The 22,855-nt window shown below is 41.7% G+C and overlaps 1 protein-coding gene across 1 annotated transcript in view; it reads left to right on the top strand.

Annotated features, from left to right (window-relative positions):
• The window catches only part of LOC308101484 (phospholipid-transporting ATPase ABCA1), a gene marked incomplete at its 5' end in the record, with an annotated part of 254,815 nt that overhangs the window by 132,085 nt on the left and 99,875 nt on the right, over positions 1-22,855 (top strand). Inside the window, 4 exons of the mRNA XM_080450900.1 lie at positions 3,187-3,285; positions 5,536-5,725; positions 20,519-20,613; positions 21,471-21,576. Of these exons, the coding sequence (XP_080307026.1) occupies positions 3,187-3,285; positions 5,536-5,725; positions 20,519-20,613; positions 21,471-21,576 (490 nt within the window). The remainder of the gene's footprint in view (positions 1-3,186; positions 3,286-5,535; positions 5,726-20,518; positions 20,614-21,470; positions 21,577-22,855) is intronic.

Below are 22,855 nucleotides of genomic sequence, written 5' to 3'. Positions count from 1 at the left end.
CAGATTTAAGTGCTCTCTGATTAACATCAGCGCCTCTACGTGTTGTAGAGATCTGTTGAATACACAAAAACTAGAGTGTCGACACAGGACGACTGGCTTCACGAAAGTGTCTAGCAACAAATGTTCCTCATGTATTACATGTATTGAGCTTGTACATCTGCATATTTTCAAATGGCCGAAATATATATATAGGGCTGAAGTGGGACCATCATCCAACATTCAATTCTCAGGCGTTTCATTCTTTTTTTATCAGATAAACCACTCATTAGTTCCATTTCTATTTCTGTGTATCAAGTGTTCATCTTTGAACTGAATGATGGTTTCATTTCCCCGAATAGCGTAGTAATCCAGCCGTTGTTAATGACAAAACAGATGGCTGCACATAATCCATTTCTACAATAGAGCGACGTCAATTGCTCTCTCTCTCTCTGGTGGCCAGAGAAATGACCATGTGACCTTCACGGACATGCCTCTGGTATGAGGCAGTGAACACCGTATTAATCCCAGTGGTCGATGGGTCCAACAGCCACTGCGGGCAACAAAAAAAAATCATCATCATGGTCTTTATGAAACATGCTTGAACTCCCTCACTATATACCCTCAAGATAAAGGGCAGAGTTTGTGTATTCAGTAATGTGTTTTCGGTAATGGGATTGAAATCGAGAACTGGCACACATAGGGTTTAGTAGGTCTATACAAGCCACTGAGGCGGTATCAACAGGTCTTACATATTACAGTATAGGCTATAGTGTCTTGAACATATCTGCAAACATAGTTGCACAACACACATTACAAGTTAAGTTAATGCAACAACAACAAAAAACATCAGGCACACACTGTACAGGTATATTGGGAATTCAGTTGCTGGGTCTTCAACCAAAGGAAAGGCTCTGCAAGTCTATGATTTCACCCTCATTCTTGATTAAACTGATCCCGATAGCACATTGCATCAGCATTGAGTTATCCGTCTGAAACGTATCAAGACTGATGCCCCAGCCTCCATATCTAATCTCCCTTCAGACCCCGTTGGATCTTCAGATGGATTTACATCTAACGATCATGTAATCCGCACTGATTCACTAAACCAAGCCCTCTGCGAAACAATCAATGCCATGGCACGCGCGATAACCCACAATTACCATGTAGTGTCTGCAAATCTTCACGATTCAGTCAATGCCTCCAACTCCCAGAGTTCCTTTGGGTAGGCCGGGTGGCCTCGGCTTCTGTCATGTCCATTTACTCGTCGTGCTCTCGTGTATGTGGCCATACATTACAATTGCAAGCGTCCACATAGGTCTACTTCACTCCGTACTAAATTGAGTCTAAATTGAGATTCAACCATTTCATCCACTATAGGGCAGAGTGATTCAACCTGCCCCAGCCAACTCGAACTAATAAGCTAATATGATTATTTCCCCAAACTGAATAAATATCACACATAGGAAAATAATAATCACTGTCAGCTCAAAAAGATATCCGCTGGATATTATTATTGTCTCCGCCAGGCAGAGAGGCATGGCGAGAGAGTATGTTTTGCACCCTGTCCGTCCGTCCTTCTGTCTGTGAGCAGCTGATCTCACGCACCGTTGGCCCGGTCGCTGCGAAACTGGATGCCAATTCAGAACCTCTGGCCCACTTTTTCAGATTGGCCTGTTATAGCACCACTAGGAGGCCGATTTGTGCAAAACACATTTTTTGATACGACTCCTACAGATTTTGTCCAAACATCACACAAATCGGTACACAGTATCTCTATAGTCATGTGATCAACACGCCACGGATCTGTTGGATTTTTATTCCATCCTGATTGCCTAAGATTGTCTTCCAAAGTTTGCGGGATTGGTTTGTTTTGAACAAAATGCCTCAAATCTTGAACACAGCATGCAATTTCAGTGACATTTTGCACGCATATTCCCACTAAGCCGAGGAAGAAATGCCACCCTTTTCACATCGGCCTGTTATAGCGCCACCAGGTGGTCTAATTTAGCAAAACACATTTTTGGAACAAAATGCCTCAGATCATGAATGCAGTGTCCGATTCCCGTGAAAGGCCTAAGAAGAAATGGCACCCTTTTCACATTGGCCTATTTTAGCGCCACCAGGAGGCCACAATATCCTACCTGACCTGGCGGAGACCTGTGCTCCGAGGAGCACTTCTTCTAGTAATTTATTTATTTTCCATGGGGAGACTTGGCTACTACGTCTGCAAACTTCACATGCATTTTTCTGATAGCGCTTTGCTAGTGCTGTGTTGTTTTCCTTATACCTTCTTTCTTCTTTGCTGTGTACTGTTCTGTTTGATGTGTAGCTCTGGTCCATAGCGTTAGGAGTAGTCCGGACCACAGCTATATGCGTCCGTAAGCTTACAGGCTTCGTGCGGAGTAGACGACAGATCAAAGTATGCAGAGTACGGACGGAGATGGCCCCATGCATACCCATACATAACGCCACGCATAAATTGGCCGTAGGTGTGAAATACATGGGAGAATCATGGGTGATTATGTTTGTCATATCTGGCCTGCAGATAAAAAGGGCGGGCAGGATTTGAGTTACAGTGGTTACCTGTTCATTCTTGCACGATCTTCAAAAAGGTGCCCCTGGACGGCAGTGGATAACCATAGGTGCCTCTCGGTGCCTCTCTAAGTTAAGAATTCTAAATTTACTTGAGTAAAAATACAAAAGTATTGGTATCAAAATGTACTTAAAGGTAGTACCAAAAGTAAAACTATACTCATTATTCAGAATGTCCCCTTTCACCAGTTTTCAAATGAATAAAATGTATACAAATCTTTTGAAAATAGCAGATCTACAAGCTCATTGTGAGCTTGTAGATCTGCTATTTTCAAATGGCCGAATTGTATAGTGCGTACCAAAAAATCCTGAAAGGGGCGTCAACAAGTGTCATTTGGTAGCGCGGACCTCTTGGTAGGGTATAAACAGGTTGACTTAACATTGACCCCCACCAGTATGTCTGCAGCTACTATGCCACGGTTGCCACGCCCCCTGTCCCCCCCCCCCCCGTGGTGAAACACGTCGGCAAGCACTATATAGGGATGAAGTGGGTAATGTTAAGTGTTGTAATAATAATCAATTATGGGTTAGGGTTAGGGTTACCTAACCCTACCATTGATGACTGTGAGGGATCGACTTTGAGACTAAGACGTTTACTTTAAATACTTTTTTCAGTAAGGATGGACCTAAAATCCCAGAGGTGGATCGTGTGGTGGACTCCCTTGTAAACAACCCAGGCTTTGGGAGTCGCTGCATGACTGGAGACCCCATACCGTAAGTATACGAACCATTCCTTAGTGCACTAGTAGATTAAAGCACAAAGGGCTGTTGCCAAAACTACCCAGGCACGCATTTGTGGACTTGTTTGTGCATACCTAACTTATATTCCTTCTAAAACAATTAGCCCAATCTCCGTGTCTGTGTTCGCATGCGTACAGCTACTGTACACAGCTGTGTGTAAGTGTGAACTCACTGTACGTGCATGTGTGCATGCATTTTGTGCACACCTATGTATCCAAATATTCATGCATGTGCGTACTGTCTATTTCTATCCCAATAAGCCTCAGCATGGACAACAACCCATTTGCAGAACAACACATGACAAAAGACAAGTTACGCAGTGCTCTGAACGGAGTGCTGCTCAGCGTACAGTAATTATGTAATCCAATTTCCGAGAGCAAATTTAATCAATGCTTTTGGGATGCCCTGCGTGTTCCCCAGACCATTGTTGAACAGGGTGAATGATAATGAAAAAAAAGGCTTTTCCAACTTGGAAATCTGAACAAAAAGAAAATGTTATGCAAATTTTGCCACGTGCAGGAACTGTGGAGCACTTAATTCCCTGTGAGGTCCATTTTGTGTTGAGTTCTTTCCCAGCACACACGCTCACACTGTTTTAATGCAGTGCATGTCATTAAATGCAGGCCTAATACTCAACGTCCTTCAAATATTCATCGCTCATGACTCAAGACATTTACACTAGCAGTTGAGATGAAACTCCTCAAACATTTACTACATCAGTCTGATGTGTTCACTTTATTCAACTCATACATGAATTCATTTGTTTGGGGACTGTATGACTTGTGTTGTATTGCGTGGATACACAGTGGTGTGATAGTTGTCAGTCACACCTCCCAATAACCCTACAAGGGTCTTATGGTGTGTTCACACGGGCAGATTAAAAGATACAAAAATACACAGTCATTGAAAATGAATGGTAGCATGTATCTTTTAATCTGCCCGTGTGAACGCACCATTAAGGTCTACTGACCAGTCATTTCTTCTGGTCCTACAAACAAGGCTGAAGACCAGGGGAGACGGATCACTTTGCGCTGTAGCGCCCAAACTGTGGAAAGCGCTTCCACCCCACGTTAGAGAGCCTCTCAAACCTTGCCTGTGTTTAAATCCGTTTGAAAACTCAAACTTGTTATTGTTCATTTGTTTACTGAGTGTACAGCACTTTGGTTCAACGCTGTTGTTTTAAATGTGCTCTATAAATAAAGTGGATTGGATTGGAATAGACTGAGATATCTACTGACTTAGCTTACAGTGTAGAAGCCACGCTGTCAAGTCTCATGAGTGTGAACATGTTGAGGTACCAGCCCGCCGTCTCATCACGTCTTCCTGAGCAACACTCAAAATGAGTGAAACGAGTTCTCAAGATAAGAGTGTACCGAAATGACTCCAGGCCTCGTGTGTCTCCGCCATCACCACTGTCATTTCCTCTCTCTCGTGTGTGTGTGTGTGTGTGTGTGTGTGTGTGTGTGTGTGTGTGTGTGTGTGTGTGTGTGTGTGTGTGTGTGTGTGTGGGGGGGTGTGTGTGTGTGTGTGTGTGTGTGTGTGTGTGTGTGTGTGTGTGTGTGTGTGTGTGTGTGTGTGTGTGTGTGTGTGTGTGTGTGTGTGTGTGTGTGTGTGTCTACTACATGTGTTTGCACTTCTGTACTTCTTCCTAGCAGTGTTGAAAGATGTTCGTCGACTACCTTTTTTCACTGACGAAATCTAAATATAAACTAACCTATGATGACTAAAACTAAGACTAAATATATTGACAATTTCGTCAACAAATAAAAACTTGACTAAGATGTTAGTGAGGGACTAGTGGAGTAGAGATCCAGTAGAACTAAAAGACAAGTCATTTTATGTTTGGTTGCGCTCGGGTGCTGCTCTCTGAAAATAGCAGATCTACAAGCTCACAACGCGTTGTGAGCTTGTAGATCTGCTATTTTCAGCGGGCAACCAAGTGTAAAATCAGCCATTACGACACCATCAAGGCACCGCCAAAATACATTTTAGTCGACTAAATCAACTGTAGATTTAGTTGACTATAATCTTATGATATTTATTCGACCAAAACTAGACACAAACGAAAACATTTCAGATGTCTAAAATATGACTAAAACTAAATGGAGTTTTATTCAAAAGACTGTGACTAAAACTAAATCAAAATTTGCTGTCAAAAACCAACACTGCTTCCTACTGTAGCTTCGTCAAACAATCCTGTTCCTCTCTGTTTTTTCCCTTCAGCGACCTCCCGTGTGTCTCCAGTCAGAATGATTGGTTCACTCCCCCCGTTGACCAGTCAATCAGTGACATCTTCCTGAATGGGAACTGGACCATGGCTAACCCCTCGCCTAACTGTCAGTGCAGCACGGCTACAAAGACCATCATGTTACCTGACTGTCCACCGGGCGCTGGAGGACTCCCCCCACCTCAGGTTAGTGAGAGCTGGAAGCTGGAACCTAAGTTACGTTATGTTTCTTATTACTGTAAGCGGTGGTGGAAAGTGACTAAGTACATGTACTCAAGTACTGTACTTAAGTACAGTTTTGAGGTACTTTTTACTTTACTGGAGTATTTCCAATATTCAATACTTTTACTTCTACTCCACTACATCTCGGAGGCAAATATTGTACTTTTACTCCACTACAATTATTTGAAAACTTAAGTTACTAGTTACTTTGTAGATTTTGGTTATTATTACAAAACCACTTTATTCTTATTTAAACTTTGGCAATTTGAAAATAGCCGATCTACAAGCTCACAACGCGGCACGAAGCGATGCGTTGTGAGCTTGTAGATCTGCTATTTTCAAAGGATTTTTATACATTTTACACATTTGAAAACTTGTGAAATGGGACCTTCTGCATAACGAGTATTTTACTTTTGGTATTTTAAGTACATGTTGATACCAATACTTATGTACTTTTTTTTTACTAAAGTACATTTTGAACTCCAGACTTTTACTTAACAGAATATTTCTACATTGCAGTATCATACTTTTACTCAAGTAAAACATTGTGGTACTTTTTCCACCACTGACTGTAAGGTTATAGATTTGCAACAGCAACAGCCAGCCAGGGTGAGTCGATCCCTGTCCGCCAAGTGCCTTTTTGAGGACGAATTGAACCCTTGTCTGCTTCTGGGGCACTGATCCTGCACTGATCCCTCTGGCCAAACTCAAGTCTGCCTGTGAGAGCTAATAGATCGACTGTATTCATACAGCGTCTGAAATTCATCAAATAAATCATAAGTCATCGTCTTCCCGTCGACTGCCCCAAAAAACTGATCTTGACACTTAACAGAAAGCTACTGTACGGTCAGCATAATTTTTTTTTAATGTGAATATTGATTAAAATGTACTAAACTGCAAAGAGTGTCATTTATATTGAATGGCCTCCATTTTCAACAAGCATAGACATTATGTCCAAAATAAATATAAGAATATAACAACCCACCAACCAACCTACAGCAGGTATCTATTTAGCATTTCCTCCTCCACTTTGTATCCTCCTGACTAATGCTTCCTTTGAGGGAATTCATCTTGAACTGACTTGACGACATGACCCCTCTTTGAACCGGTTCTTGCATGCATTGCCAGCATAGCGCTGAGCTTGCACATACAGTGCCTCAAACTGTTGCCCACAGACCTCCTCCAGTAGGCCTGGTGTTGGTTCGCCTACGTTGGCTTGCTTCCCTCAGAAATCAATGGCAAATGTTTTATGGCCCATTACCCTAACGACATACATGGCAAAACGCAACCGTGGCGAATGCTGGAAGGGCTCATCCCCCGGCGGGCATCTATCTATCTATCCTGGCCGTAATCGATGGGGGTAGAGCCCCCTCCAGCAACCTCCCCGGTCACCAGCCGCCATATCTAAAGCCATTACACACAATTGAACAATGAGTGTTTGACTTGGGTCTCGATGGATCGACCCCAAGACCCAGCAACATTCTTATTGGATCGAACATTGGCTGTTTAATCAGGTCTCATATCATATGCCTGCATTTTGTATCTTTCCGAAAGATAACATGTTTCTTTCAGAAATATTCTCGGTTCCGGGGAAATCAGCTCGCTGTATTTACCATCTGTACTTTTCATTGAGCAACACTTGCTATTGTATGCTGTGACAAGAGTCACACTCTAGCACACTGACTTGTACAATGCACAAACAGCCTCACATACCGATACATGCCCTTGCAAGAGCTGTGGGATAATTTAGCCAGAGTTGGCCTATCTGTGCATGCTTGGGAAAATAAAGAAGACTAGAATGTCTCCACCAGGTCAGGGAGGTTATTGTGGCCTCCTGGTGGCAGAATAATATGCCAATGTGAAAACAGTGGCATTTCTTCCTAGGCCTTTCATTGAGACATTTTGTTCCAAAAATGTGTTTTGCAAAAATGAACCTGCTGGTGGCACAATAACAGGCCAATGTGAAAAGGGTGGCATTTCCTCCTCTGCCTATTGGGAATGTGCGTGCAAAATGTCACGGAAATCGCACGCTGCTCTTCATGATTTGGGGCATTTTGTTCAAAACTGACAAAGCCTACAAACTTTGGAAGCCAATGCTAGACAAGGGTTGCATGAAGCTTTATGTTCAAAGTCTAATTCAGGTTCCCTCTGTCCCGCTCTCCTACAATTTGGCTTTGATTAGATGTTGTGTATTGCTAAATATTAGCTGCAGAGGACACCAACAATATTTATTCTCTTAATTAAAGTGCAAAGTTATGATGATGAATGGCTAATGGACAAGTGTGACTTCACTGAGTACTGCTGGGAGAATTAGTTTCAAGTTAATTCGTTTTGGCTTCTTAGAGAGTGAGAGTGAATCAGGCTTTTTATCAGTAAACATCCATCACATATTAAATGAACCAGACTGTAACACCCAAAGTACACATTGTAGTTGGACACATGACTGAGTTTGAGCATATCTTCAACAACATCAACAACAACAAAAAGCCCAACAAAGTTTTTTAATCAAACCTCATTTTCCCATTGAGTCCTCAGAGGAAAGCGGGAGAGGCAGAAACCACGTTCTAATTAAATCCTTATACAATCACACAATGAAAGATTTAACAAATATGACATTTAATTCCCTTCATTATGTATCTCAATGTTACTTATGAAACTGCTAGTGTGACATTATCTAACCGAGAGAGACGGTGATGTTTCTCCATGTGCAGCTATACATGTAGATGGATCCCCCCCCCCCACTTTCCTTTTATAAGAGAACCCCTATAGAGGTAACCAGGCAGGTTAGTCATGCTACATGATGTGCCGCAGCAGCTCCACGCCCAGCCAGGATCTGCGCTGCGTTTGTTGACGTTGTCTTGTGTCTTTGCAGTATACTCTCCATCCAGTGACAGGGCCATGTTGGGCTATTTTAACCCATTAAGACCGGGAACGCATCTGTGTGTCATTTTTTTTATTTCTTTGGCTATTCAAAAAATAGCAGATCTACAAGCTCATAGCACTATGAGCTTGTAGATCTGCTATCTTGAAACTTTGAGCAAATCTTTGAATATATATATATATATTTTTAAAGCAAACAATTTAAACTCAAATCTTTGCTTCTGGGGGGATTACAAATGTCTTCTTAATCCTAACAGTTTTTTGAAAAAAAATGATGTTGCTATAATCAGTGGTTCTCAAGCTTTTTCATGTCAAGGACCCCCAAAATTATATGAATTTTGGCCGCGGACCCCCATCTCAAAATATTTTGTTCCAGGGACCCCCCAGAAGTTGAAACGGAGTTACAAATGTTCGCTATGGAAAAAGATTTGCACACATTTTCACGATTATTCAAAAAATAGCAGATCTACAAGCTCGTAGCGTGGCACTTCTACGAGCTTGTATATCTGCTATTTTTGAATAGCCAAAGAAATCAAAAAAAAAATACACACAGATGCGTTCCCGGTTTGAACCGGTTAAAAAGAGGGAACATGGCCCGGTGTTGCTGTGTGTATGGGGACGATTGTTGATGCAGTCAGAGACAATGAAAGTGACCCGCACGCGTTTGATCATACCTGTTGACAGTGCTGTCAAGGTGTCTGCCATTCATTGAGGCGCTGATGCTCTTCACTGGGAGCACGCAGGGCCATCACTGTCGTCCTTGTCATTGTATTTCTCTCCGTCCCTTTCGTCTCTTTTTTTTCAGCTTTTGTTGCCCAGCCTTTTTTTTTTTTGCTTGAATCTTTTTTGAACTTGTTGGCCTTTCATTGTGTTCATCTATTTCTGTCCCTGCTACACCTCCTTAGCACTGAGTCATAATAACTACAAGCTGGTGTTTACAACACCTCAGTAGCTTTCTGAAAAGGTACATTTATATCCTGCTATCTGCAGGATGAAAGTCTAATGTACTACTACCAGACAGTGGTGTAAAGTACATTTACTTAAGTACTGTACTTAAAGGTAGGGTAAGTGATTTTCTTTGGTTAAAATAAGTGTTAAATAGCTCTATATTCTGATAGTACTCATTGCTATAGAGTGTTTGTTCAGTAAAAGGAGTCTCCTTGTCTCTCCAGCTCTTTATAAAACAGAAAATGCATTTTCGTTTCAGTTTCATTTCCAATATTATCCAATCAGGATAGAGAACTCAATCAGGATATAGATTAAACAAGTGAAATTGGAAGTGGTGACACTAAGAAATGAGCAGGCAAAATTGGAACTGGAACACTATAAAAATGAAGCTTAAAATGGGTACTTTCTATCTTGGCTGAGATTTTGACACCTACCGGAAAATGTATTTTCTGTTTATTAAAGAGCTGGAGAGACGGGGAGACTCCTGTTACTGAACAAACATTCTATAGCAATGATTACTATCACAATATAGTGCTTTAACCTTTTAACAAAATACTTTTTGTTTTAACCCAAAAAATATCACTTACCCTACCTTTAAGTACAATTTTGAGGTATTTGTTCTTTCCTTGAGTATTTCCAATTTCCAATACTTTTACTTCTACTCCACTTCATCTCAGAGGCAAATATTGTACTTTTACTCCACTTCAATTATTTGAAAACTTTACTATATTTTGATTACAAAACATACAAAAACCACTTCAGCCCTATATGCATTTCGGCCATTTGAAAATAGCCGATCTACAAGCTCACAATGCGTCACGATGCGACGCATTGTGAGCTTGTAGATCTGCTATTTTCAAAAGATTTCTATACATTTGAAAACTTGAAATGGAACATTCTGCATAATGAGTACTTTTACTTTTGGTACTTTTAAGTACATTTTGATGCCAATACTTTGAATTCCTTTTACTTGTAACCGAGTATTTCTACAATGCAGTAATTATACTTTTACTTAAGTTATTTTTCCACCACCAGACAGTGTACCGTGTTCGTTTCATACAATTTCATACATAATTTCAGTAATAGGTGTGAGTCGTCGTCCAGTGATTCCCAGGTTTCTTTTCCAAGTGAGAGGGTTATTTTTCCAATAGAACGCCACAGTATGCAGTCCTTAAACCTGGACGCTAGTCCGCAGTGGGTTCCCTCTCCACATTACCAATGCTTTGTTTTTTACCATAGGGTTTTTTGATTTATTCTGAAAATAAGGTATGTGGTTAACATAAGCCCTAAGAGAGTTTCATGTTTTGTAAATGAATTACACCCGTTAATAACGTGAATTTTAAGCCAACTTACAGTATATTCATTTCCTGGGTGGCTCAGTAATTGTTAAACTTAATTTGTGAACATTATTGTATATTGTTTTTCTTGTTAATGCATTACACACAGACCCACACGTTCTAAAATATTAAAGTAGAGGGCAAGTGCAGGGAGGCCTGCTATTAAAACCACTTAAAGCCAACACAATACATTGTGAGCTTGTAGATTGGATATTTTTCGTGAGCTTGTAGATTGTAAGTATTTTCGCCAAACGTTTGCATATTCTTGCTAAACGTTTGTCTAATTTAGCTGAATGTTTGCTGAATTAGACATGCCCAGAATAGGGCTTGGTGAGGGTTCATATGTGGTTAACGGCAATCATATTCCTCTTGCTGCCGATTCCAGCCAACTGTATAATGAAGGAGGTATTGTTTATTGGCTATACTTGCATCAGTGGCTGCATTACGCTCCGTCTTTGACTCCACCATCTCACCCACATATGCACTGACTCTCCCGTGTGAGAGTTCATTTGAGTTCACATCTGCTGATTTAGTCTCAACCTACCTCGAATTAACCCATTCAATCCAGGGAATGCATACTGTGTCATTTAGATTTGAGCTATAACCATTATTTTACACTTTGGCTATTAAAAAATAGCAGATCCACAAGCTCGTAGCGCGGCATCGAGTGCCGCACTACGAGCTTGTAGATCTGCTATTTTTTTAATCTTGAACATTTGGGCAAATCTTTGAATATATATATATTTTTGAAACAGCATTTTTAACTCAAATCTTTGCTTCTGGGGGGACCCTGGAACAACACATTTTGATGGGGATCGGCGGCCAAATACATAATAATTTTGGGGTTCCTTGACATGAAAAAGTTGGAGAACCACTGATAAGGATTTAAAAGACATTTGTAAAGATTTGCACAAATTTTCATGATTAAAAAAATATATAGCAGATCTACAAGCTCATAGCGCGGCACTCGGTGCCGCGCTATGAGCTTGTATATCTGCTATTTTTGAATAGCCAAAGAAATCTTAAAATGACACGGATATGCGTTCCCGGTCTTAAAGGGTTAACACTCGCTGCACACTCTGCTGCACACCCTTCAATGCTTCCTTTTACCTTACCCCACCCCCCCCCAACACCCAATACCTATGATTCATCATGAGCCCACCAGGACCCCTGTCTCCCCTGCTGTGACCCCCCCCACACGGTGGGCGGTCGTACCCTGGAGTGTTAAAAAAAAAAGAACACGGCACCTAGTCTGTAAGGTCATGGCGGGGTCTATAAACATGAGACACACACTCTCTCTCTCTCTCTCTCTCTTGCTCTATCATCTTCAGATCACAGTCAATGATGTTGTGGTCTGAATAGACCTTAACATTTTCACTAAAACCCGATACCATCTCGGGCCCCGGCTGCTGGGAGAATGAAATGAATTTGCGGGCGAGATTGGAGAGACACAGCGTGGACACGAAGCGCATAAAGATGGATGCGACGCATTGTTAAGACACATTGAGCTCACACACACACACACACACACACACACACACACACACACACACACACGCATGCTCTCACATTTATCATCAGTAGACCGTGGTCCCGCAAAAAAAGGAAGGATAAATTAATCTAAGTCCCAGGCACAGACCACCAGCAGCAACCCAGGTACATTGCGAGAGAATAGAATATATTCCCTTTGACCTGAAAGCCTCCCCCCCGTTGAATAAATCATGACACAGAGTGCTTGGACCCATTCTAGTTTCTTCTTATCTTTTCTCTCCACTATCCTCCCAATATGCCCTTGAGAACCTACAGAAGATACAATTAACCCATTAGGACCGGGAACGCATCTGCGTAACCACTTTTAACCATTATTTTATACTTTGGCTATTCCAAAATAGCAGATCTACAAGCTCATAGCGCGGCACCGAGTGCCGTGCTATGAGCTTGTAGATCTGCTGTTTTTGAAAAATCTTGAAAATGTGTGCAAATCTTTGTATATATATATATTTTTAAAAGCGAAAATATTTTACTCAAATCTTTGCTTCTGGGGGTCCCTGGAACAACATATTTTGAGATGGTGGTCCGCGGCCAAATACATATAATTTTTGGGGTCCTTGACATGAAACAGTTTGAGAACCACTGATTATAGCAACATAAGTATTAAAAAAAAAACTGTTAGGATTTAGAAGAGATTTGTAGAATCCCCAGAAGCAAAGATTTGAGTAACAAATGTTCGCTTTGAAAAAATAATAATATAAATTTCAAAGATTTGCACAAATTTTCATGATTTTTCAAAAATAGCAGATCTGCCGCGCTATGAGCTTGTATATCTGCTATTTTTGAATAGTCAAAGTATAAGATAATGGTTAAAATGTACAGAGGCTTTCCCGGTCTTACTGGGTTAAATAAATAACACCCTCAGTCAAGTCACCGTGGGAGGTGGAGTGAGAGTGTTGTTACCATGGATATGGCATGCAACAGTAAGCCCATTATCAATTCTCTGTTATTGACTCTCGTTAGCCGGCGATATTCAACCTTCACAGATGAATAGGCCACAGCGTGTGTGTGTGTGTGTGTGTGTGTGAGGGATGCGTGAGATTGATAAATCCGTCACGTTTTGCAGTTGCGTATGGCGATTGATGTCTTTTTCAGTGGGAGACCGGCCTAGCTATAGCACTGTTTGCAAATGAGACTCCTTGGCCCAATCTATCAGGGTATTGAAGTCAGGCATTGGTTTCTCGTTCAGTCTTTAGGCCGAACAAATGTAGGTTTATCTGTCGAAAGACATTTCTAATGCCATTGTCCTGATTGTTTTAAAGCTGCGTGAATGTTGAATTCTATTCCTTTTTGGTTTTCAGGTATTTTGTATTTTGTGAGCTTTGAGTGTTTACTATAATCCCGACCTTGAGAGCTGCATGCTTTTCTTGTTCTTTTGAGCTTTTTCCAATATGCAATTACAGTATACAGTACTTGTTTTTGTAGCATACATGCCCCTGCGTCTGATGATCGCCTAGCTTTTAATTGACTCTAGAATGAAAGGAAGGGAATGGATTGAACTTAACAATATACTGTAATACAAAGCTCATTTTATACAGCACCGTATGTGTATATATGTCGTTGACTCATGGTTTAATTTACTCTATTGTTTAATCTATTGTCGCCTATAAGATGAAAGCAAAATAATTTGCATGTCATTGCCTTCTCATGTTATGATTTCATGTCAGTGGATGAAAGGAGATGAATGCATGAATACAATGAATGATGGCAGAGTAAAATATTGCTCTACAACCGGATTATTTACCCCCCCCCCCCCCCCCCCCCAAAAAAAAGGGGAAAAAAATAAGCATTCAACCAACCCAAAGCTAAACGCAATCTTACTTCCAAGCCCTGCCAGGTTTGTGCTCAAACCAGGGCAACAAAACAAGTCGACACATCTTTTCTCTAGTAGGTCCTTTAGGTTTGTCACTTTGGTGGCCAAACACCCGCAGATTCATTTTAGTGTAAAATGACCTGTCCAGAACCATACTCCCAGGGAAAAAGGCAGGAGGGGGACGATGTTCGAAAACAAAAGCAAAAAGGTCACTGGTTTGTGAGATGAGGCGGGCGGCTGGATGAGACAGAATGATTTATATATGGAGGAACGTAGCAGAAGGGGTCTGGGTGATAATTTCTTCTTGTTGCTGATGTGTGTAACCGGTGACACAATCTCTCATGAACCGCGGAACGGAATACACATAAACAAGTCACCGCGGCTTGTCTCGGGGCTTCTTCTCCTCAGGGCTGCTTTGTTTTGGTAGCTGCTTGTGCCTAATGGTGAGAATGTAACTGCGAGATAGAGTAGCTGCTGTTCTCTCCGTAATGGTCTTAACCCATTCAGTCCGGGAACGCATCTGTCTGTGTCATTTTAAGATTTCTTTGGCTATTAAAAATAGCAGATCGACAAGCTTGTAGATCTGCTATTTAAAAAAAAATCTGGAACATTTTTGCAAATCTTTGAATATATATATATATTTTTTTAAAGCGAACATTTGTAACTTAAATCTTTGCTTCTGGGGGTCCCTGGAACAAAACATTTTGAGATGGAGGTCCGCGGCCAAATACGTATCTAAAAATGTTTTCTAAATCCAAACAGTACAGTATGATGCTATATCAGTGGTGCTCCAACTTTTCCATGTCAAGGAAAACCCCCAAAATTATATGTATATGGCCACGGACCCCCATCTCAAAATATGTTGTTCCAGGGACCCCCAGAAGCACAGATCGGAGTTAAAAATGTTTGCTTTACTGAAAATGATTTTTTCACACATGTTCCACGTTTTTTCAAAAAAATAGCAGAGCTACAAGCTTGTATATCTGCTATTTTTGAATAGCCAAAGAAATCTCAAAATGACACAGATGCGTTCCCGGTCTTTATGGCTTAAATGCCTAATGGATCACCGCGGACATAATCGTAACACAGTTGCAATGTGCTGTACTGTAGATATGCCAAGGTAGAGTTCTTTTGCACGTGCGCGCGCACAACCGTCTCTCTCATTCTTTCGTTCACACGCACACACCTGCTGCATCAGGTGCCAATGCATCTTACCATAACAAGCTGGGAGCGTTCCAGAGGAATCGCACCCAAACAGCAATATAAACACAATTCTTATGTAAACGCAATTAACCCGATCATCACTTGGCAAGCCATCAAGTGACTGACAAAGTCAGAGGACAGATCATCATACAGCGTAAGGAAACATGTGTCGTTAAGGGAGCGTTTCTGCCTTTGCCAAGATTACTTGGGATTTTGGAGCTTTTGCCTTAATTGCAAAACGCAATACAAACAACACTGCAGAGAATCATTCGAACGTGGGGGTCGTCTTCTCTCTTATCTCTCCAGTATACTCTGGTTTACGCACAGCTCATTTCCACCAAGATTTGATAACTCCCAAATTTCCAATTTGCCCCCGTTTGCTCCCTCGCAATCAAGCTACCAGTGCGTGGCGGTGGAGCTGATGTCACCGGCAGCATGCAGAGACAGATCCCCGACGGGCTTTTCCGGTTTAACTCTTTAAGACCGGGAACGCATCTGTGTGGCATTTTTTTTATTTCTTTGGGCTATTCAAAAATAGCAGATCTACAAGCTCATAGCGCGGCAGATCTGCTAGATCTGCTGTTTTGTAACAGCATTTGTAACTCAAATCTTTGCTTCTGGTGGTTCCTGGAACTAAATATTTTACAAATGTTCGCTTTAAAAAAATATATAATCCAAGATTTTGCCACGAATTTTCACAATTTTTCAAAAAATAGCAGATCTACAAGCTCATAGCACGGCACTCGGTGCCGCGCTATGAGCTTGTATATCTGCTATTTTTGAATAGCCCAAAGAAATCTAAAAATGACACACGGATGCGTTCCCGGTCTTAATGGGATAATGAGCAGGCGATGCAGCCTGAGACGGCGACGATGAGGGACTGCAGGTATACACCACGCAATGATTATTTTGCAGGTGGAAGTGTTCCCATATCAGTCCTTTTTGATTTGGGATATATACTGTATGGACCAAGGCCAAAGTAATTAGACCCACGCTGACTGTGTGTTTAGGTACGTGCTTTTGGGGGGTGCGGGAGTATGGTGAGGAGTAATGTTTGTCCTGAAATAAGCCTGTTTTTTTTGCAGTGTCCCTCCTGCCTCCACCTTATCTCTGACTCATATAAACCAGATGGGGAACCCTGTTCCTCCTCTCTCTCCCTGCACACACATAGTGCTGTCTCCTTCTGTTTATTCCCCCCGCACAGTCGGGATCCCACTGTGGTACTTTAACAAACAGCAAAAGGACCCGTAGCGGTTCATTTGGGTCCATTTCATGAATAGTGAGGAATGAGGATTTTATTTATGTTTCTACTGTAATTCTGCCCCCCCCTCCTTCTCCTCCTCCTCCTCCTCCTTCTTGGGCTGCCTTCTGTGTTCTTGTTGGATTCCTCTCCCCCCCACCACCACCTCCTCCTCCATCTGCCCTTCTTATTCTTCTTTCAGGTCTGTCTCATTATAAAGCTGTTCCCTTCTGCCTTAGTTTCTTCATTCTGTGTCTAGTTCTATGATGCAATAATATGTACGCTTAAAAATTTACAAAAACTAAAAGGCCAGCAATATCTTTTGGAGAGACAATTTACGTTTCTGACACAGGCACACACACACACACACACACACACACACACACACACACACACACACACACACACACACACGCACGCGCCTGTTTATGTGTGTACTGTGTATAAATCAACCCCCTAATAGTATAGTTTTGAAACAGCAACTGTTGTTTAGCTGTTTGCTAAATCTATTAAGCACTTGAACCCTAGCATCCCTGTTCTGGGGGGACCATTTGCAGAAAATAGCCGATCTACGATACGCTGTGAGCTTGTAGATCGGCTATTAATCAGCTCATAATCTGTACCAGTGATCGTGCTTTTAATCCACTGTCTCTGCCTGCACATTCTCAATGTGGTTTCAATCCAACACGTCAGCTAGTTTACAGTTACAGGATAACAGATGCTAACTCCAATATTTGCATCATCATGAAGTGCAGTAATATAGTCCACAAGATAGTGTTCACATACTGTATATAGGCCTATATAAAACCCAAACCAACCGTGTAAGTTCTCTAAAAGGGACTATTGGAGCAGACAGAAATCCTTAAGATCATTAATCGTTAATATTATATTCATAATCTCTCCCATATCCCCATACGTGGGGTTATTGCGCGTCCTGTCGCGTCCTTCCCCCGCGGAACCCCCGTAGTCCCGTCGCAGACGATACCAAACACAGACACACACACACACACAGAGAACCGTTCGGTCGCGTGGCGATCACCCGCCCCCCCCCACACACACACACACACAGATCCGTAAGAAGGTTTTCTGTGTACACGCGCGTAAATGATGTCGTCGTGTCTCTGAAGTTGTTGTGTTGTGCTGTTGGTGTGCTGCGGTGAACGGAACGTAGTGAACGGAATGTGGCTCCCTGGCAGAGTGCAGCAGTTGGTGTTGCCATGTTAGCCTATTGTAAGCGGTTTAGGGGCAATATTGGTGGTAGTGTGTTTTTGGCGTTGGTTGTGAAAGTGCATGTGGGTGTGGGGACGCGTTGTGAGCTTGTAGATCGTCTGTTTTCCAAGAGGCAATGTATATGTGTGAAGGCGCTTCGTTTGGCCTTCTTTTCATAGACCTTGTTGCTTGTAGGGCTCGCTTCGTTTGGCCTTGTTTTCATACACGTTGCTGCTTGTTTCTCGCACGAAACCTGGCAACCCTGGTTTGCAGCAGTGTGATCTCCCATTGTTTGACACATAAACGCTAATAATAAGCTGAGATTTGATTAAATTGAAAAACGGGCTTCGCAGTTGCGTTCAGATGGTAATGGTCAATGGCTGTATGCAAACTCAGAGCAATTGCTCCAGCCACTGAGGAGAACCGGGCAGCTTCACCATGCACCACTACCAGTGGTGGAAAGTAACTAAGTATATTTACTTAAGTACTGTACTTAAGTACAATTCTGAGGTATTTGTACTTTACTTGAGTATTTCCAATTTCCAATACTTTTACTTCTACTCCACTACATCTCGGAGGCAAATATTGTACTTTTACTCCACTACATTTATTTGAAAACTTTAGTTACTAGTTACTTTTCAGATATAAATTATTACATCATGAAACATACATCTACCAATTCAGCCCTATTTTATACCAAGGCAATTTGAAAATAGCCGATCTACAAGCTCACAACGCGTCGCAACGCGACGCGTTGTGAGCTTGTAGATCTGCTATTTTCAAATATTTAGTACTTTTACTTGTCATACTTTAAGTACATTTTGATGCCAATACTTTTGTACTTTTACTCAAGTAAATTTTGAATTCTGGACTATTACTTGTAACAGAGTATTTTTATATTGCAGTATTGGTACTTTTACTTAAGTAAAGAATTTGAGTACTTTTTCCACCACTGACCACTACACACACCACTACAGAGGTTTGTCAAATTATAGGAGGATGACAGTCAATGGATCACAATGGAAAGTTGGAGTTGTTATCCTTTCAGCATATAGTTATCTTTTGACTGTACTGCCATACTGTTTTCAAACTTTTTATTTTTATTTTTCAGACATTTTCAAAAATAGCAGAGGTACAAGCTTGCGAGCTTGTAGATCTGCTATTTTTGAATAGCCAACGTATAAATGGATAAAGTGGTTAAAACGATTGTGAAGCTATGTTAACTAACCTTTCCTGAGGACCCCCCCCCCCCCCCCCAAGGACCCCTGGGGGTCCCCGCCGGACTCCACTTTGTGTTATGGCTACTATGCTAAGCCATGAACACTGGAGGAGGGTTATTTGTATTCAAGGGGTATTGGCTATGAGAAAATTAGCTTCAGGTGGTCTCCATTACACTTTACAGAGGATCACTCTCGCAATCAGTATAATGCTAGGCCTCCAAATGAGCGGGGCCAACGTGTGTGTTTGCGTCAACGTCACGTTGTTTTTTTTAATTGCGTGTGTTTGAGAGTGCCCATTTAACCCATTAAGACCGGGAACGCATCTGTGTCATTTTAAGATTTCTTTGGCTATTCAAAAATAGCAGATATACAAGCTCATAGCGCGGCACTCGTAGCTTGTAGATCTGCTATTTTTGAATAGCCGAAGAAATCTTAAAAATGACACACAGATGCTTTCCCGGACTGAACGGGTTAAGCAGAGAAAGGGTATCTAATTAGTGTCCTTTGACATTAGCCACCGATTCCGGTGCTTTGACTGGGGATACAATATATATAGGATTTTAGCTTCTCGCCTAATCAGACTTAATTGACTGCGATAAGGGTTCATGAGTCTCCACAGGGCTCTGAATGAATTGTAGTGTATCCAGTAGGTGGTTAATGAGAAAAGATGCATTTTTGTGTGAAATGCCCTTCTCTCCGTGCACTTTCATTGATTTCAGACACTGTGTGGACCGACCAGGCCGTTGTGGTTTTACACGTTACACCCAGTGGTACATGTTTGTTTTTTATTGCTTGACCACAAATTCTAAGAATGTTATATAGATAGCTTGTTGTTTGGACAGATTTTTTTGTTTATCTACTATCCTAGTGTCTTTGAAGTACTACATTGGCTTCTTTGCACTTTACTTATGTTACCATTTACCCTCTTGTTTGTTGACTACATGCCATCTACTCTGATCCTATACTTGTAAAAAGAAAAAGAAATTTGTCAAAGGGTTTTACACGGCTCACTTTGCAAGACTATCTACAGTATATTTTGACTTTTGTGGCAACTAAGGTGAGGAAGTCAATGGGTAACCACTGTATATAACAACAGGGAACATTTTTCTTTTTTTACACAAGATGCATTGGACATTTCCCCTCTTTGACATGAAAAATCAATTTCTTCAAATCTACTTTTTTATTAGCTATGCATTTTTTGAAAATATAGTGTGTCTTCTGGCTGCGGGTAGTCAGCATTTTCATTGAATGAATCTAATCAGTCACACACACGTATTTAAGTCTGTTTTGACATATATTACCCGTAGACTTGATTGCTAAGCTTTTTGTTTGTTTGCTTACATTATGTCATTACAGAGGATTCAGAACACTACCGACACGCTGCTGGATCTAACAGGACGGAACGTCACAGACTTCCTCGTCAAGACGTATGAGCACTCAGGCAGAACAAGGTACTGTCTTAATGTGAAACATTTAAACAAAACAAACAAAAAAAAAGTCATACAAATCCTAACCAGAAGAAAGTGCTCCTCAGAGCACAGCTCTCCTCCAGGCCAGTCAATCTTAGCCAATCAGGATGAAATATGAGAAATCGGACAGGTCCGTCTTGATGACATGACTATAAAGATACTGTGTACCCATTTAATAATGGCAAAAGTAAAATGTTTGTAGCAAAAATCGGCCTCTTGGTGGCGCTACAACAGGCCGATGTAAACATTTGGGGCAGAGGTGCTGCTCTGGCATCCAAGGAGTGTGCGTGCACAGTTTCACGCCGATTGGGCGAACGGTTCCGGAGATTAGCTGTACACAGACGGGCGGACGCACGCACGCACGCGCTGCGATGCGTTGTGAGCTTGTAGATCGGCTATTTTCAGCATGCAACCAAGTGTAAAATCAGCCATTACGACGCCATCAAGGCACCGCCAAAATACATTTTAGTCGACTAAATCAACTGTAGATTTAGTCGACTAAAATCTTATGATATTTAGTCGACTTCTCGACTATAACTAGACTAAAAGTAAAACTAAACCGAATTTTATTCAAAAGTATAAAGTGCACTGTATAGGTAAATCAAGGGAATGCCTGCAGATATTTGCACCTCCCCAGAGATTTGCACTTCATCTCCAGTCGACACTTATATTTCGACACTTATTTACCTGTGTGTGTTTTAGTTTTTGTGAGAGAGAGAGAGAGAGAGAGAGAGAGTTGATGGGTGTATATAGTATATGTCTGGACTTGACAGTGCCTAACAGCGTGTCCACTTACATCCATTTACTTCCACTGTCTGGTGTCTCCCTCCTCACTTCAGGTACGGCGGGATCTCCGCCGGTGGCGTGAACTCGCAAGCTCGCCTGACAGAAACCCAGATCCGAGACGCGTTCAGGGATCTAAATGGCTTGTTCGCATCATCCCAGGTATGCTCTATTTTGTTCTTTTGACTGTTTTAGCGTGGTTGTACCGCCCCCGAAACGAGGTGCTACGCCAACCAGGAAGAAATGTCTTTGACAGCAACGTCAAAATGCTCCTAGCTTGTTCTCGAATTGTGTTTACCACTGAAACCTCCAAGTGGGAGAGGAGAAGCTGAGCCTGTGTACAACAATGCCCCCACAACACTAAGTTTCAATTTGTTATGCTACTATATAGACCATATTCAGACGGCGGCCATATTGCCATTAAGTCAATGAAATGCCAACCCAGTTGCCACAGCAACGCAATGTTAAATTCCAAAATGGCCGCCGTGTGAATATGGACTATAGCCAGTAGGTGCCGAGAAGACAGATTGTTCTAGAACAGTGGTTCTCAACCAGTGGTCCGGGGACCACCAGCGGTCCTTGGGAGGGTACCAGGCGGTCCCCAGGCGAAATTAATTAACATAGCGTCAGAATCATTTTTAACCACTTAGCTTCGGCTATTCAAAAATAGCAGATCTACAAGCTCATAGCGCGGCACCGAGTGCCGCGCTATGAGCTTGTAGATCTGCTATTTTTGAAGAAATCTTGAAAATGTGTGCATATCTTGAATATATATATTTTTTAAAGCGAACGTTTTTAACTCAAATCTTTGCTTCTGGGGGTCCCTGGCACAAAAAAAAAATCTGATGGGGGGTCCGTGGCCAAATGTATATCAATTTCGGGGTCCTTGACATGAAAAAAGGTTGAAAACCACTGTTCTAGAAGAGTAAGGAAGACACAGTGAAAACGTGTTTTGGACCACATACTGTATTAATTCTGAATTGTAATAGTTGATTGTTTTATATTGCAAGCAGATTTCAGTAAAAAAAGAAAAAAAGGTAAAGATAATTCAGAAGGTTATGTTTTTTTCATTCCACTGATGAAGTGCCCGTAGAGATTTGCGGAATTTGGAACTAATTAAGAATCTGCAGCATAAGAAATACTAGACCACCAGTACACTGCTGCTAATATCAGAGCTGGTTTTATAGTGAAACATGGGCTGTTGTATGCTCGACTGACTCAAATATCAACACACCAGAGAGAGAGAAAGAGGGGAGGGGGGGGGGTCATTGAAAACCCTTTTTGTTGGTTGTCCATGGCAACAGGCTGCGTTTGAATCCTAAGCTTCTAATGAATCCAGCAGCGTTGCTTCATCATGCAGGTGCACACGCACACGCACACGCACACGCACACGCACACGCACACACGCACACGCACACATCAGTGGTGGAAAAAGTGCTCA

This window comes from Gymnoscopelus braueri (assembly GCF_963280865.1).
Source record: "Gymnoscopelus braueri genome assembly, chromosome: 15".
Classification (NCBI taxonomy): Eukaryota; Metazoa; Chordata; class Actinopteri; order Myctophiformes; family Myctophidae; genus Gymnoscopelus; species Gymnoscopelus braueri.
Note: the sequence above shows the minus strand (reverse complement) of the source record. Positions and strands in the feature narration are given on the sequence as shown.